At 35.4% G+C, this 16,397-nt stretch overlaps 1 protein-coding gene across 1 annotated transcript in view; it reads right to left on the bottom strand.

Moving 5' to 3' along the window:
- LOC120779854 (homeotic protein proboscipedia) overlaps positions 1-16,397 on the bottom strand; it is an 80,785-nt gene that overhangs the window by 40,556 nt on the left and 23,832 nt on the right. Inside the window, exon 2 of the mRNA XM_040112214.1 lies at positions 7,640-7,654. Within this exon, the coding sequence (XP_039968148.1) occupies positions 7,640-7,654 (15 nt within the window). The remainder of the gene's footprint in view (positions 1-7,639; positions 7,655-16,397) is intronic.

Genomic DNA, 16,397 nt, shown 5'->3' with positions numbered 1-16,397 from the left:
TGTCCAGCTAACCTAACACCTTATTACTAGCACAATAAGGCCTAATTAAATTTATCTTCGAAAATTGTAGTAATCACATGACAAATGTTGTTCGCTACCTTTTCTTTGAATGCGGATTGTGCTGTGAGCAAATTTATCTTGTCTCTGCTAGTGTGTGTGACTGTTTGTTGTTACTGCAGCCTTCGGGCCTGTTGCAGCAATTCTAGCACCAGGAAAAAAAGAATACCGAAAAAATTGCTTTCATTCCGACGTCTCAGTGATGCGCCGCTGATCGGCCACTGCTGTCAGTCTTGAAATGTCATGATTAATGATGTTAACATGTGGGCTTGAACCGTCTGCGTCTATCCGCCAACCTATCTCGATGCATACAACGATGCGCATGTGAAAAAGTACACAACTTATAGTTGAGGGTTTCCTCTCGCTAGCCACATGCATAGTAGGTCTACGGCTTGAGGCAAAAACAAAAAAATGGAAACAAACGAAAAAATACACCAACAACAATAGGGTATACGAAATTGCCGGCGATACACAAACTTGTGGACAAATGACCGAAGAAATGAAGAAATGGACTGAGGGTTGGACGAGCTTAAACACGCGCACACAGCCACACATACATGCATGCAACCATACATATATACGTGTGTATGTACATAAACGAATAGTAGGTGGAGTGGTAGAGAGGCGGAGTGCACTCCATCAAGGTAAATTAAACCGCAACCGTCGCCAATGCCTGTAATGTCCTGCCATCGATAAACAAAGGGAAGTGGGTAAGGAAAAAATGTAAACATAAACGTTGATATGAACTCGTTTTGTACTACAAGAGTATTATTTGAAATTAGAAATTAATCCACACATCAGAGCATTGTGATTAATACACATGTAGAAGGGTCTTCAGCGCTGGTGTGCACCTTTGCAAATATATGTATATATGTATGTATGTGTGTAATATTTTTAAGTATAGAGTCTTGACAAAACATATGCTTTATGTAACTACAATTATCCGAAATAAATACTTTTTTTGTGCACTTTGATTGAAAGTAAGAAATTTCATCTTCTATGTATCGTTATTGTTGTTGAGCCCAAAGGTGATTTTAGCAATGATTTCTGCTCATGATAACATATTTGGACGGGGAACCCCGAATGAAATATAATATGAAGCCCTCTGGTTTTATATTCAAATAACATGTGTCTTTCAAGATTATATTATGAAAAGATGTTCCCAGATTTTTTTTAAAAAGGCTAATCGACTAGTCAGAAGCCTTTGAAGATGATAAAAAAATTTTCATAGTAGGTTGAAATCCATCGGAAATGAAAGATAAAATAACAAAAAGTAAAGGACATATATGTAATTTATGAGTGATCCGTGTTCCAGAGGAGGAATAGAAAGGAGAGAAAGAAAGAAAGAGGGGCGTGGTTGAATTCTTAAGAATTTATAATGGCTTATCTCTACTTCCGGCGAATTACGAGCCTTATGGAAAAACGTTATAAGGCCAAGTTCTAGGTAAGGAAAGGATCTATAAACTTTACATACAGACTGCCTCGCATAACCTCAAAATGTATGTGAAAATTTCAAAGTTTATGGGTTTTCTATTTATATATGGTAAAAACAATTTTTTCTCTCAGAAAATTTCGTGTAAACTTGCCTTCTAGTGTTTCAAAGATCCTATATTTTTATACTCTTGCAACCCCGTCCATTCGACATATAACAGTACTGTTAAAAACTACTAAACGTGTGATAAATGAATAACTAAATATGACAGAGCTGTAAAAGTTTACACCCGAGATGGTATGAGGGAGCTTTATTGAAACCGGGGTAAAAATTGGACGATAGACGTCGCATCATATCTCGGGATCCGATCGACCGATTTCGACTAAATTTGGTACGTAACATTATTTTCATATTCTAATGACGCAGTGCGAAAATGAGCAGAATTAATAACGCCTACTTCTCATATGACACGGTTTAAAATTCTATTTGATTCTGTCACTTTCCAGTGTACAAATCAAGAAGTAATTAATAGAACGGAAGAATAATATAATTACTTTACAGTATGCCATACGCAATCCCCTCAAGTTTATTTTATATGTATTAAAAATGAGTTAAATTGAGTCAATATTGCACTGAGCCCCTAGATATCTAATATAAAGAACTTTCGGGTGACTTTATATTGCATATATCGGTCAATATGTAAGTAATCTCAATGAAAATGAGAAGTATGTTTTACTCATAACATAACATTTTGTGCCTAAAATGGATAAAATTGGACGAAAACTTTACTTAGCTGCCGTATAAATAGTATCAGGATTTTCGAACATCCGATTGACTTTACTCTATATGATTGCTGATTGTATCTGAGATACTTTAATGAAATCCAGGAAAATAATTTTTAGTATGTCGATACTACGCCCAGCTTCCATATTTTCCTGAAGAGTGCAAGAGTATAAAGTGTTTGTTTACGCCCGAACTTAGCCCTTCCTTTCTTGTTCATATTTAAAATATTAGAGAGAAACCCTAATATCTACTTAAAAGTGAAAAGGCCTTTAAATTTCAATTAAAAATCACACGTCAAAATATTTTTTTTTTAATTAGCAGACTTTATGTTGTTTGTAGTCTCTACTTTCTGCTGGTATAAAAATATATGCACTATTTTGCTAAATTTTTTCATAAAATGCAAAAAATGGCCACACCAAACAGCTGATACTCCGAAATAATAGATTCGTATGTATGTGAATGAAAATCAAGAAAAAACGTTGACTTCGGTTGCACCTAATCTATGCAACTGGATTCCGGTTGTTCAGTTAGTTCGGCAGCTATGTGCTATACTTATCCGAATTCAATAATTTCCTCAGAGTTTTAGACAATAACTTTTTAAAATATCGCGAAAATATCATCTCTAATGAAAAAAATATCCATACAAACACTTGACCTTGATCATACAGTGGGTAAGGCAGCTATAAGCTATAGTGCAATATAGGCTTTTTAGCTTCTAGGGGGAAAAGGAACATTTGTGAAATTTCACTTAAAAACTGAGGAACATATACAGACAGATGCAGAGACGGGCAGACAGACGGACATGGCTAAATCGATTCAGCGCGTCACGTTATTCATTTCGAAATATATTTAATGGAGTCTCCGACGTTTCCTTCCGGGCATTACAAACTTCGTGTCGAACTTAATATATCCTGTTCAGCATATAAAAAAAAAACAGCTTTGAATCGGTTTTCGCTATGGTGTTCGCATACTGTCTTGTACGAATTCAACTCAATAACTATGTTGTTACTTTTGCATGTAATTTTTTGACTAGAGAGCAGAAGCAACTATAGAAATTGCGAATCGAAGACAGATATTATTGAATATGACACAATAAAAACCCGAGCATATCATAAATGTTGTTTATATCCTGAACAGGTTACTTTAGGTTTGTAAATTTCGATCCGAAATTTTCCTTGTTCTTTTTCTCCAAGGAACTACTCATGTGTCGGAACCGCCGATATTGGAAAACTATAAGATATAGCTGCTATACAAACTGATCGACAATCGTACGAAATCTCTATTAATCATATATATGTATATGTATATCGCCCCTGGCCTAACATACCAATAATAAAATGAATAAGTCCATAAATTCGCCTTATAATATTAGTTGGTTTCACAATTGTTTCACCATTCAAGGTGCATTTATCATTTTATTCTTGTTAAAATTATGAAATATAAGTTTTATACGCCTAATTAGGCCAAGAATCAAAAAATCGATTTACCTTGCCAGGGAAATATTACCAAGTAGAATTCTAAGTAAACCAATAAAGCAAGTAAGACTTGATCTGATTCCCTTAAATTAATACATAATCTTCTTTCAAAGCATATCAGTGCACCATTTTGCGGTTTTAGCAACGCTCTTACTGCCACCATTGCTGTCTAAAGCCTGCCAGGAACTACAGCCACGCTTTACTTTACCTGAATCGAGCAAAGTAACCAAACAGAAGACACGAAAATTTGTGCATATTCATTTTTCCACGGATTATAACATATGTAGGAACTTTCATACATATACATATGTATGTATGTATTATATATTTGCCTTCGCCTTCATTCCGCGCTTTTGTTCAAACAATTATACTTTTTTGGCCCTGAACGGGCAGTGGAAGTGCTCGCACACGAAAGCTTATGAAAGTGAGTAAAGATATATCAAAACACGCTAGAATCCTCCTATTATTAAACACACATGTATGTATGCATAAGCGTGTATATTCGGACCCTACTTTGGACATATGTATGTGCTTGTACATACAAACATGCATATGTATTTATATGTCTGAATCTAGATATATGGTTGAATGTTGATATATGCCATTCATTGCGCTGTTCTTTGGTTGGCATCAGCTTTTGACGGTAGTTGTTGTATCGTTGTAATGTTGTTGTTGGTGACAATGGTGGTCGAGGCGTAGCGAAGTGGTTGAGGCACTCAGAGGAAATAATTACATGATTGAGGTACGAATAGCAACCACTTTTTACAAGTGCCCCGCTTTTTGTTGCTATTCTGCCAGCGCAGTTCAGTTCTTCGCTGGTCATGTCATTATTGTTGTTACTTGGTATATGTAACATACATACATAAATGTACATATGTCAATGGTGGACAAGCAGGCAATTCAAAAGCGCACATCCGCCGCAACCGTGTTGGCTGCACCGTTGAAGATGACGAAATTGTCGGCCATAAGTATATAATATGTATGTATGTATGTATATACTTATGTATCCATGAGAGCGTTATGCTCCGTGTCTCGGATATGGTGTGTCAGCGGTTGTTATATGCTTGTATGTGCTATCGTCGACCGACCAACCGACCGCCGGACACTTCGATTGCATGACAGAGCGCGCTTTTTAAGAATTCATGATAAAAACACAATCGGACCACAACAAAGGCACCACATAAAAAACCTATGCGCTTATATGCATACATACATATGTATGTATTTACAAAACTTCACAACAACAAAAGCAGCATGCAGTAGCAATTGTTGTGGGGCCGGGAACGACATTGACGTGTTTAGCTTTTCATTTGTTATTGGGGTTTTGCTTTCGTCGCTTTTTTTCGTATGACCGTCGTGTAGCGTTGTTGTGCTTAGCGCTGACGCCGATTATGGCGCTGGTGATGGCGATGGCGACGATGATGGCAATGGCTACGGGCAATTATTGTATCATTTGTTGTAGGGCACAACTTCTGAGTGAGCGGCTTGGCACGACATGTTGTGTTCGTAGATTCGCGTCGATATTGCCAGGGCTCGTATGTGAAGTTTTTTTTTGTTGCTAACGATTTTATTCTTTATTCTTAATCTTGCCTTCAATACAATGTTGTCATGTTTTTATTGTTTGATAATTTTTTTAGATGTTATAACATGTTTGATATGTGTATATACGTACATATGTGTATATATGTATGTACATGAGTATGTACTATGTATGTATGTGTACGTTAGTGGCAAGTTGTGTTCGTAAATGCATTATTGCCATGAATCGCGAATTTTTTATAAGTTTTGTACTAAACAAATACATATCTACATACATACATATGTACATATATGCGGCTTAGATAATTGTTTACGCCTCTGCCCTTTACTTCTCTCCATTGATTAAACATAAGCGCAATTTTTCCGATGAATAGTATTCTGAAAGATTTGCTATACCTACTACTATTGTGACAAAAAAAGTATCCCGGAAATTTTAATTTAAATTTCCTGGGTAAATGAATTTTAAAAAATATGTATTTTGCTAAAATGGTAGGACTGTCCTTAATTATGATGGCAAATATGTATGAGCGCGATCTGTCAACCAGTACGCTTTCAGAAGTCGGTTTAAGTCGGTACACCTCAGTAGAGCGTTGAGATAAATAATATATCGAACAAAGAATTTGTCTCAAATTTTAAATTTCTAACCAAATTTCATGTGCGTAATCAGTGCAAATGTTTAAAAAGGCTTACGGTGATTCAGTTTCACAAAACACAAGCCTATGAGTGCTACAAAGCCTTCAAAGACGGTCGAGAGATCGTTTAAGACGTACGTCGTTCTGAACGACTTTCGGCCCCTTCAACTGATAAATATGTATATTAAAAAATTTACCTATGGTGCTTGAAAATCGTCAGGCATGTGTTAGAGAGATGGCAAGAGAGCTCGACACCTCTCGCGAGTTCGTTTGAATGATTTTGGTGGATGCTTTGGGTATGAAACTGGTTCATCAATAAGAGATTGAACGGATTTAAAGCCAAAAACGCAATGAATATCATAATATCAACCATCGCATTCAGCAGATTTGTCTCCGTGTGATTTTCTCTTGCTCCCAAAAGTGAAATAGCCACTCCGTGGAACACGTTTTCAGTCGATCGAAGAGATAAAACAAAATTCGTTGAAGGAGCTAAAGGCTATTCCAAAACGTGCTTATGAAATGTGTTTCGAGGACTGGAAAAGTCATTGGATTAAGGGGTTACTGGGTTAGTATTTATTATTATTTTATTACATTTTACAAAACCTCTTGAATATTGCACTAAATTTTCCAATTGATCTGAGAAATAGTTTGGGAGATACAGCCTTGAGTACTTGTGCGCTCGAGGCTAGCTAGGCTGTGTTTTCAAAGTCGGTTGGCAAAATTTCTTGAGAACTACTCAACCGATCTTTATTCAAGGTTATAACTAAAACACGTATTTTTTTTACTTTGTATGATCATGTAAGGAGTTATCGCGGACGCATCTTTTTTCCCAGGGGTCGTCGCAATTGCTGTGTTTAAAATATTTTTTTTCCAAAAATTTCAGAATTTCTTTTATAATAGTGTGTGTTTGTTAGAATAAAAAATTCTAATAAAATATTTAATTTTCTATATGAGAAAAAAATTGTTGAAAAAAAGCTGTTTTTTACCCGAGAAAACGCATGTAACCCCTTAATGATTATTGCATCAACAATTATACACTTTCAGTTTCCATTATAATTTAATACTAATTATTTTTTATCGCAATAGACCAAATATTTCTCATTCTATCTGTTTCCATTCAAATCGGAAGTACAGCAAACGTTGCATAGGTTAGTTAAGAAATAAATTATACGACTATTTCTCTCTCTCTTGGTCTATATGCCCACTCTCACTAAATGCTATTTTTTCGGAAATAAAAAGGCTAAGTATTTTTATTTATTGCTAACGAAAAGACCAAACCACGAAGCATTCTTGAACGGACTTAAATTTATATTTTCCTTTACGCCGACCAAAAAGTAAATAAGTAAAATGTAGAAAATGTGAAAAGCAAGACGAAAATTAAAAATTGATTATATCAAGTGTAGTTAAGTCTCTATTTGCCTACACTCCCCAGTTATATAAGCTGAAAAATTTGTGAAAGGTTTGCGCAAGTGTTCGAACTGAAATGGGTGTTATAACCGCCCCTGAGCGCGCGGTATAAAGTGTGTTATTGTTTCTTGCATTCCACACAAATTTACTTGAGCCCACAAATGAGTTGGTAAAAACTGCAAGAGACAGGCCAATTCGCCCAAAACGAATGCAAATTATTTATTATTTTACTATACAGACATACTTAGTTAAGTGCTTATTAGTGGTTGCCAATCGGTTGCTTATACTCGTATTAAATAATCAAGTGTACTTACTTATAGCATTATCGGCTGCAAAAGAGAAAACAAAATTTGATATTAAAATATAATATATTTTTATGCTAGAATAATAATATTTATATTTATGTTATACAAGAAATATATTTTCGTATTCTTAAAAATATTTCCGCAGCTTTAAAGTAATGCAAACGAAAACTTTCAAGTAAGCTCGCTCGCAGCTATTAATAACCAAGAGCACTAAAATTATCACCAACTCTCTTCAAAGCGGGGTAAAGCTGCAGCCACGCCTTCAGTGTCTACGACTTTCTTATCTGCAACATTTCGAAGTGCCGCTGAAATCAATAAATTTTGTATTTTATAGAGTCTCACACCTCTCAGCAATCAGTGCGTAGCGCTATCGAGTTGACATTGCGGAACACAAGTAGATGCAGCCATAAAATTTACAATTTTTTAAGACACCTCTGCATAAAGTTTATGTATCGAAAGGTGTAAGTGCGATTTTTTGCGCCAACTTCAACTTCAACAGGAATGCTAAGAAGTTACTGGTTACTTAACAGATTTAATATAGTCGTTGAAGGAATTTTATGATTATTGGGTATTTGTGTTTACAAATATTGATAAGCAAAGTCAGTTGATAGATAGAGAGATTTTAAACAGCTAAGTTCTAAGTTAAGGAAAAATACTTTAAGAGAACTTTTGCTGATAATTCTCTTTTAATGAAATATGTAATTGAAATATCCACATGTAAGCCTTTTAATATAACCGACCGAATAGACTACGTCCAGTGAAGGAAATATAGGTCGTAGAGAGTGTCCATGAAGACCGTGGAGAGTCGATTCGACTCCGTGCGTAGCAGCTCGTACTGACGTGTGGAATGACTAGGCGCGTTTTACTTTGAGATCTTAAACTGAAAGCTTACAAATATAGCTTGTGCAAGAACTGAAGCCGCTCGATCTTCACACGCGATATCGCATCGCTCTATGGACTCTTGAAAAGGAAGATTTAGTTCAGCAATGAAGCCTGACACAATGGGTATCTAAACCAGCAAAATTGCCGCATTTGGAACGAAGAGTAACCTGGAGAGATTCAAGAGCTGTCATTTTATCCAGATAAAACCAACGGTTTGATGTGGCTTGTGAGCCAGTGCAATCCATATTTCTTCAAGAATGATGCCGGTGAGATCGTAATCGTCAATGGTGACTGTTATCGCGCCATGGTAACCGACTATTTGGTGTCTGAAGTGATCTCGGCGCCACTTTCCACACATCGCATCAATCAATGGATTTATTGAGAGAACACCCCGGTAAGCAGATAATTTCACGTTCTGGAATGGTCGTTTAGTCACCAAAGTCACCGTTAGACTTTTTCTTGTGTGGATATGTAAAGTCTAAAGTCTATGCGGACTATCCCGCTTCGATTCAGGCCTTGGAGCAAAACGTCACGGCATCAATTAACAGTCGAAATGCTCGAACGAATCATCGAAAATTGGACTCACCGGATGAACCATCTGAGACGTAGCCACGGCCAACATGTGAAAGAGATAATCTTCAAAAAATAAATGCCAAAGAATGTCCTTTCGATTGATAATAAACATTCCTCATTAAATTTGAAGTTTCTGTGTTTTTTATTGAAAAATTGTGTTTTTATCTATATTACATTTAATGGTAAAATTTAAAAAAAAAATGCATTTGGTACATAAGGAGGTAAACCATGTTCCTTGAAGAACACAATTTTTAGTTGTTAGTAAATCAAAAAACCGCAAAAACTTGTTTTTTTGAATTTTTCACATAAATCTCGAGGTTAAGTGAAAAAAGTCTGTACACAAAAGTTATAGCTCTTTTCATTACCTAGAACATTTCCATATAACTTCTTTCTAATGGACGCGTAGTTTTGCCGGAAATTAAGATAAACCGTTTTTAACCCTTAAATATTCAATCACGCCTCTCCACTTCCATTTCTCGACCACAAATCGCTCGTAAATTATTTTTTGCCTAATCTTTCTTATTTTATCTTTCGTTTGGGTTAGGTTTTAGCAAATTGTGATTTTTTTGTTTTTAAAAGTTATCTACCCTGCTCTATGAGAAATCAAAATATTCATGGTACGATAGATTAATATTGAAATTTTAGTTACATTTTCTAAGAGTTAATATATAAAAATTGAGTTACCTATCGACCCGAGTTTATAACTTTGTACGCTAAACATTATATCTTATTTTATATATTCTAGATAGCTTCACTCATATGTATATACTACTTTATGTATGTATGTACATCACACAGGTGGCGCTATGCACTTTTCTCTAAGGAAACTCGCTCAGCTATTCTGCATATTCCACTTGGCGAGCGCACATAAATAAATACATATTGCAACCGCAAGCACCGTTAATATTCTTGTGTTAGATAAACATACAGAAGCAGAGAATGGCAGTGTGAAGAAAAACGAATTTCCGTTTTTCCTGTCGTTTCAGCAAAGGTTTCCTTGGCGGAAGCGTTGCTGTTTGAGGGTGAAACATAAATTCCGTTGGCGCAAGGTAAACGAGTAGTCGTGGAAAGTCTTTAAAGAGCAGCAGAACTGTCACTGGCGTAGTAAGAAACTTTTTGGAAAGGGAACTTGGTAATTTTTTATTTTTAGCTGAATTTTTAAATTAATTTGGGAGGTATGTGCGATATAAATTTATAACCGAAGTATTTAACTGCTGGTAACTTGGATTTTAGAAATGTTAAAATTTTTGATTTTTCAAAGGAGGGGGCAAAGATTATGTATATAGTTTTTTCGATTTAAAAATTTGTTAAATTAATTTCAAGTTCCTTAAGTCGTGTTGTTCCAGGCATATTTAGACCATATCGTATATTTACATTAAAATCGACCATAATATTTAATGATTTCTTTCAAAAATTGCGAAAAGCATCAAGTGCATGCGGTGAAATATACGGTTGAGTATTCAAAATTAATTGGATTAGTGTTTCTCAATACAATTTAGTAGACGCTCGAGTCTTTTCATCAAATTCAAAACACTTTAAAGAACAAACTATCAAGTACTACCCACATTGTCCTTATAACTTAACCCTTTCTTAACTTCAGCTTTAGGTATACCCTCCACACATATGTAGCATGTATAACCAAGTTTATCGAGTAAAGTTTATTGAAGAAGCGCACAAATTGTTCACTGAAAGTTTTACGATCTCCGGCCTTTGAGTGGAAAATCATTAACCCAAGACACGGATACAATTTTCCGCCGCAAATATGTGCATCTCTTTGCACATATGTATGTCCATAAAGCGGTGTGAATCGAAGACTTGGGCAAGTGCACTGGTCAGTAATTTCTTTACTCAAAAATATTTACGTGAAGTTTATGAAAATTTAGCTACAACCAACAAAAACTAACCTTTTTGGCAAGAATTTGATGCAGAAAGTACCGAAAAGTTTTTGGTTAGTAGTTCATATACAAATCCCTTAGTTTTTGTAAGTTAAAGCAAGCTCAAGTAAATACGAAGAAAAGTGTGCTTAAAAAGCAACGGATTTTTTGGACACGTGGTATGAGTGTCGATGACGGTGTCGTTGTCGTTGTGTGGTCGACATGACGCTGTCTGTCAGTCTGGCAACTACAACATTATTTGCACAAAAACGGAAATCAAATTTACTGTCGGAGGCGCTGAAGTGAAATATCATGAGTAATCATCCATAGTATAAAAACGAAAGCAAGACCACCATGCCTTCCACACAGAGAGAGCGTGACCGAAAATCATGCTAATGGAAATAATAGTGTCTGCTGGCAAAATTATAAACGCAGCAATAATAATGAAGGGTAATCTGTGGTTGGGATTGATATTTGAATTTGGCCAAGGAAGTGAAATAAATTCGCCGAATGATTAGCAACTATTTCAGCTTATTTATTAACCACTAAAATGGCGTGAGGATAAAACCGTGACTGGACAATGATGGTTAAAGTTTTGATTAAAGTAAAGTTAAAGTTTTAGTTAAAGTTTTGGTTAAAGTTTTGGTTAAGGTCTGGTTAAGTTTCCATTAAAGTTTAGGTTAAAGTTTTAGTTAAAGTTTTGGTTAAAGTTTCGGTTATTGTTTTGGTTGAAGTTTTGGCTAAGGTTTTGGTTAAAGTTATTGTTAAAGTAGAGTTAAAATAGGGTTAAAGTTTTTGGTAAAGTTATGGTAAAAATTTTGGATAAAGTTTTAGTTAAAGTTTTGATTAAAATTTTGGTTAAAGTTTTAGTAAAATAAAAATTAGAAAAAGAAATTTAACGAAAAAAAAAATAGAATTTAATTCAAGTAAGCGCTCTTAACTTAATTATTTCGCAGAAACTGAATTCCTTAAAAGTAATATATGTGTATTTGTATGCATGTATGTGTAGGTGACGCATTTTTTTTGCCTTTCTCATTTAACGCTCCTTACACACAATGCTTCTTCGTTTATTATCGAATGTGCCGTTGACTGGCAGTGGGTGTGTCCATGCCTTTCATTCATTCTGACAGTTTCTCCACCCACTCGCCGCCATGGCGTGCGTTCTTCCAAACAAAACGAAATGGCACATTCGCTCGATGGGTTGGTGAGCCCGCCAAGTGCCTTAAAGCATTTTAAGGTAAAAACTGATACCCGCATGAAATGTGTATGTGCAAATGTTTGTCTGTATGCCAAGCATACATATATTATGTATTACAAACTTGTATATAGGCACAGTATGTATGCACTTTCCGTTGAACCAGCACTTGTAGGACAATTGTACGAGGCACTCCGCCTTGTTTTCCGGGGTCGTGGGTTCAAGTTATCGACGTATACGGCGAGTTAAATGCGAATTGGTCACAGAGTGCTGAATATTTTGTGGCGCCAAGTGTGCCATGTTAAACAACACACACCTACAAATATTTTTTGAGACGTCACGTGGGTTACGGAGCCAAATGTGAATACACAAAAATGTGAAAAAGCGAGAAAAAATGTTAACTTCGGCTACACCCTGCACAGGTACATTGCTTGTGGCATGTAAAGGTATTTGTACTATAGTACTCCGATCCGTGCAATTTGATCGGAAATTGTAGCACTGCTTTGGACAATATTATTTTCCAAATTTTTTCTAGAAAATCTGTAAAATTAAAAATTTTTCCATACAACAACTTCATTCTGATCGACGAGTTTGTATGGTAGATGTCGTTTTTGTTGTTGTTGTTGTAGCGGTACAAAATATTCCTGAAGTAATTTCGAGCAGTTGCAGAGTTGTCGGTACTTAGCCAAATAAAAATCCGGGTCTCTTTCGGTTACTTCGACCCAACTGACGTTGGAACGGATGGTAGCTGTATTTTTTAGTGGTCCTTCTTGAGAGTCATTGTTTCAAAAAGAGGACTGAAGAGTATGTTAAATCAACTCACCTCGCCACACTTATCATTTATGTACATATTTACATATATAATGCGCCTCCAACTATTTTCTGGGTATTAGGAACTTCGTGGCACCCTTTGTATACCCTATTCAGTCTATAAAATCACAAATTATTAGTCGAGCTTATTGTAATAGAGCTTTACATCGGTCATTCATTTTTCCAACAGAATTAGCAATATTAGCTAACACCTTTCCTCTTCTAACCCCAAATATTTAACCCTTTCCAACAGTCAAGTACTTTTCTGGTATATTACCAGTTATTAAAACGCTAATACTTCATATGCTTATATAAAATATTTGTCGTGAATAAATACATATAATTACACGCGATGATTGAATGACCTTGCAACTGTCAAGTCCCTAGATGATGAGATGTTAGAAACACTTGTCATTTTTAAACACGTTTTGGAATTTCGAATGGCACTTTTAACTAATATAGTTATTATGTCCGCCCATTACAAACAATTACTATGTAATGACGTTAATGATCATGGCTATAAATATAACAACAATAATAATAGCAAACACGGCGGAAAAATGTTTTCCTTTTGTGCAATTAGATTATGAAAAATACGCAATAAATACTATAATTAAGGAATTTCCATAATATGTGGACAGAATATCAATTCATCGCAAACGAAGCGCTCCGCTCTGGTGCGGGAACGCAAAGTGTGAAAAGAGTTTGCACTAAACTCCCGTGAATGCAGCTATTAACACACCCAATGGCTGACTACTAGCCGAGCAAGAGAGGCGAAGTGACATTCGCTGCGAGGAAGTAAAAATTTTGAATCGCGCTGATATACAAAATTTTAATAATGAAATATAAATACAGTTTATCCTATTACATGCGAATATGATCGATATGAAAGTGTCATTTATGAAGCGGTGCGGGGGTAACGGGGGAGGTAAGCTAAACTTCATGCATGAACGCAGATACAAATTGTAATCGGGCTTTTATAAAGCACAGACATTACTTAAAATAGTAAAATGTACATAAATTTCTATGTACAGTTGTGGGGGAAATTTTAGCAGTAATTGAAATAAAGTTATTTGCCACTTCACGTTGACGAATTCTTATCCCCTTATGTTTTCCACGCCCACCTTTTTTTGATCAAGTATTCTTCTTTAAAAATTAAAATTAATTAAAAAATAAAAAAAATATATAAAAATTCCGACTCTTTAAATAAACTTTTCCTTTTACTATTTGTAATTAAATTAAAAGTTATTTCTTGAGAATTTCAAAAAATCGAATTTTCTATCTCAATATAACGACAGTAAATTTACAAATGTATATATTTTCGGGAATATGCATTTTTTTTGCCTTTCTCTAAAAATTATTTCCAGAGTCAGTGAGAAATTTTTCTCCGAAACGGCTGGACCTATTGCTCTAAAATTTACACACCACCTCCTTATATATATACATATGTATGTATGTATATGTCAACTAATGATTGAAGAAATAAGATTTTTAATAATCATCTCGATTTTTTAAGCCTCTCTGAATTATTAATTAAAAAACGACTTTTTCATAGGAAGCCGCTATCTTGTCAAAAAACAAAATTTCGATTAGTCGAAGTTTAACTGTTTTCATCTATTGTAATAGTACAGTTTATTGGTTTGGAGTAAATTTTAAGCAGAAAAATCTTCTGCACCGCTAGTAACCTCTTTCTGGAGTTCCCTCTGAAGATGACATTTAACATTTTCAAAATTAGACACCGATAATTAAAACATAATATATTAAGGTTTGTAAAGGTACATCTTGAAAAAAAAGGAACATAAAAAAATTTTTTTTCTGCCATGCAAGCGGGTATAATCCCTAAATATAACGGGGTTTTCAATAAGAACGCTAGAAGAGTACTACAGAAATGGTTCGGGATATCAACGAAATTCTTTATTATTGTTCTTCATTATGTATGGAACTCGATTTCTTCTGCATGACCACCACGGGCACGCTTGCAAAACTCCAGACGCTGAAGCCAATTTTCAACGGTTTTCAAGCATAAATCGGCCGATAATGCTGCAATTTCACGTTCGATATTCATACGAAGTTCATCAAACGTCGCTGGCTTGTTGGCATCGACCATAGAATTGACGTAACCCACAGGAAATGGTCTAACGGCGTCAAATCGCACGACCGAGGCAGCCAGTTGACTGGGCCGTTTCGTGAGATAACACGTTCACCAAACTTGGATTTCAATAAATCGATTCGCTGAAGATGATTTTTCGGCGAAAATCCGGATCATTTTCAAGTTGTTGCTCAGCCCAATTCACGAATATACGACGATTCTGGTGGTCAAGCGGCTTCAGTTCTTGCGTCAATTTGATCTTGTAAGGATGTAGGCCAAGAAAAATTCTTTCACAATGATGTCACATAGATGCCCAACGCTTGAGAACGACGTGTGAGAGAATGATTTGGGTCTTTCTCAATTGATGAGCTAGCGGCAGCAATATTCTCGACACTACAGGCACTTCTTTGTCTCACTGGCACCGGAACATATTGCACTGTGCCTGTGGATTCAAATTGTTCCACTAGACGCTCAATTGTTGATCTGACAGGATGATTATGGCGCCCATAAATTGGACGTGGTGCCACTGACTCCGAATTTCGATAGTAAGTTTTAACAATTTCGACACATTATTGAATCATAGATCTTTACATGATGAAATGGCAAGCCCTACTAAAGAGTAAAGTCGAAATAGCGAAAAATATGACGTCGTTTGCTGTCCCTATCGGTCCACTTTTGTTGTGTTCCTACTGAACAACCCGTTAGTTCCAATTAATGAATTAGCAACAGATGGATTCCGACTTCTAGATGTTATTAACCGAGTAATTCTCCCTATAATTTTTCATGAAAAGTCCCAGCTCCAGGAGTAAAGGTTGATGGAACTCTGCGAAACTTCGAATCTTGGAAGCAGCTCAACTTGAGTTTAAAAAAAGAAATGAAAAATACCTTGAGAGTCTTCAAATAGCTGAAATATTCTAAATGTTTTAAATATGGTTCACGAAATTATATGTGAGTTTCTATACTCAGTTTTGCTATATGTAACCCTTTACATAAAGTGCTAATGATTTGCGCAATACTGTGCGCTTATAAAAACACGAAATCCGTGCAAAAAACTTAAACGCTAAAAGAGTGTAATTCGTGTGCATTTGAATTCAATAAACGTTTTAAAACGCGGGATGTAAAAACAATTACAATCGTACAATGGCTATTACAGTTACGGAGCGTGCATAATAACAACGATTAAAATATTTGTTGCAATGTAATGAATTGTATTAAAAAAATATTTAATAATAAATAACTGCCGCTACAGCGGGGTGGCGTTATTGAATATTTTATGCGCAATATGCGCGTCAATACATATTTCAATATTATATAACAATATGCACAACGAAATGAGCTCAAAAA

The sequence above is a fragment of the Bactrocera tryoni genome, chromosome 1 (genome assembly GCF_016617805.1).
Source record: "Bactrocera tryoni isolate S06 chromosome 1, CSIRO_BtryS06_freeze2, whole genome shotgun sequence".
Lineage (NCBI taxonomy): Eukaryota > Metazoa > Arthropoda > Insecta > Diptera > Tephritidae > Bactrocera > Bactrocera tryoni.
This window is presented reverse-complemented; position numbering and strand designations above follow the sequence as displayed.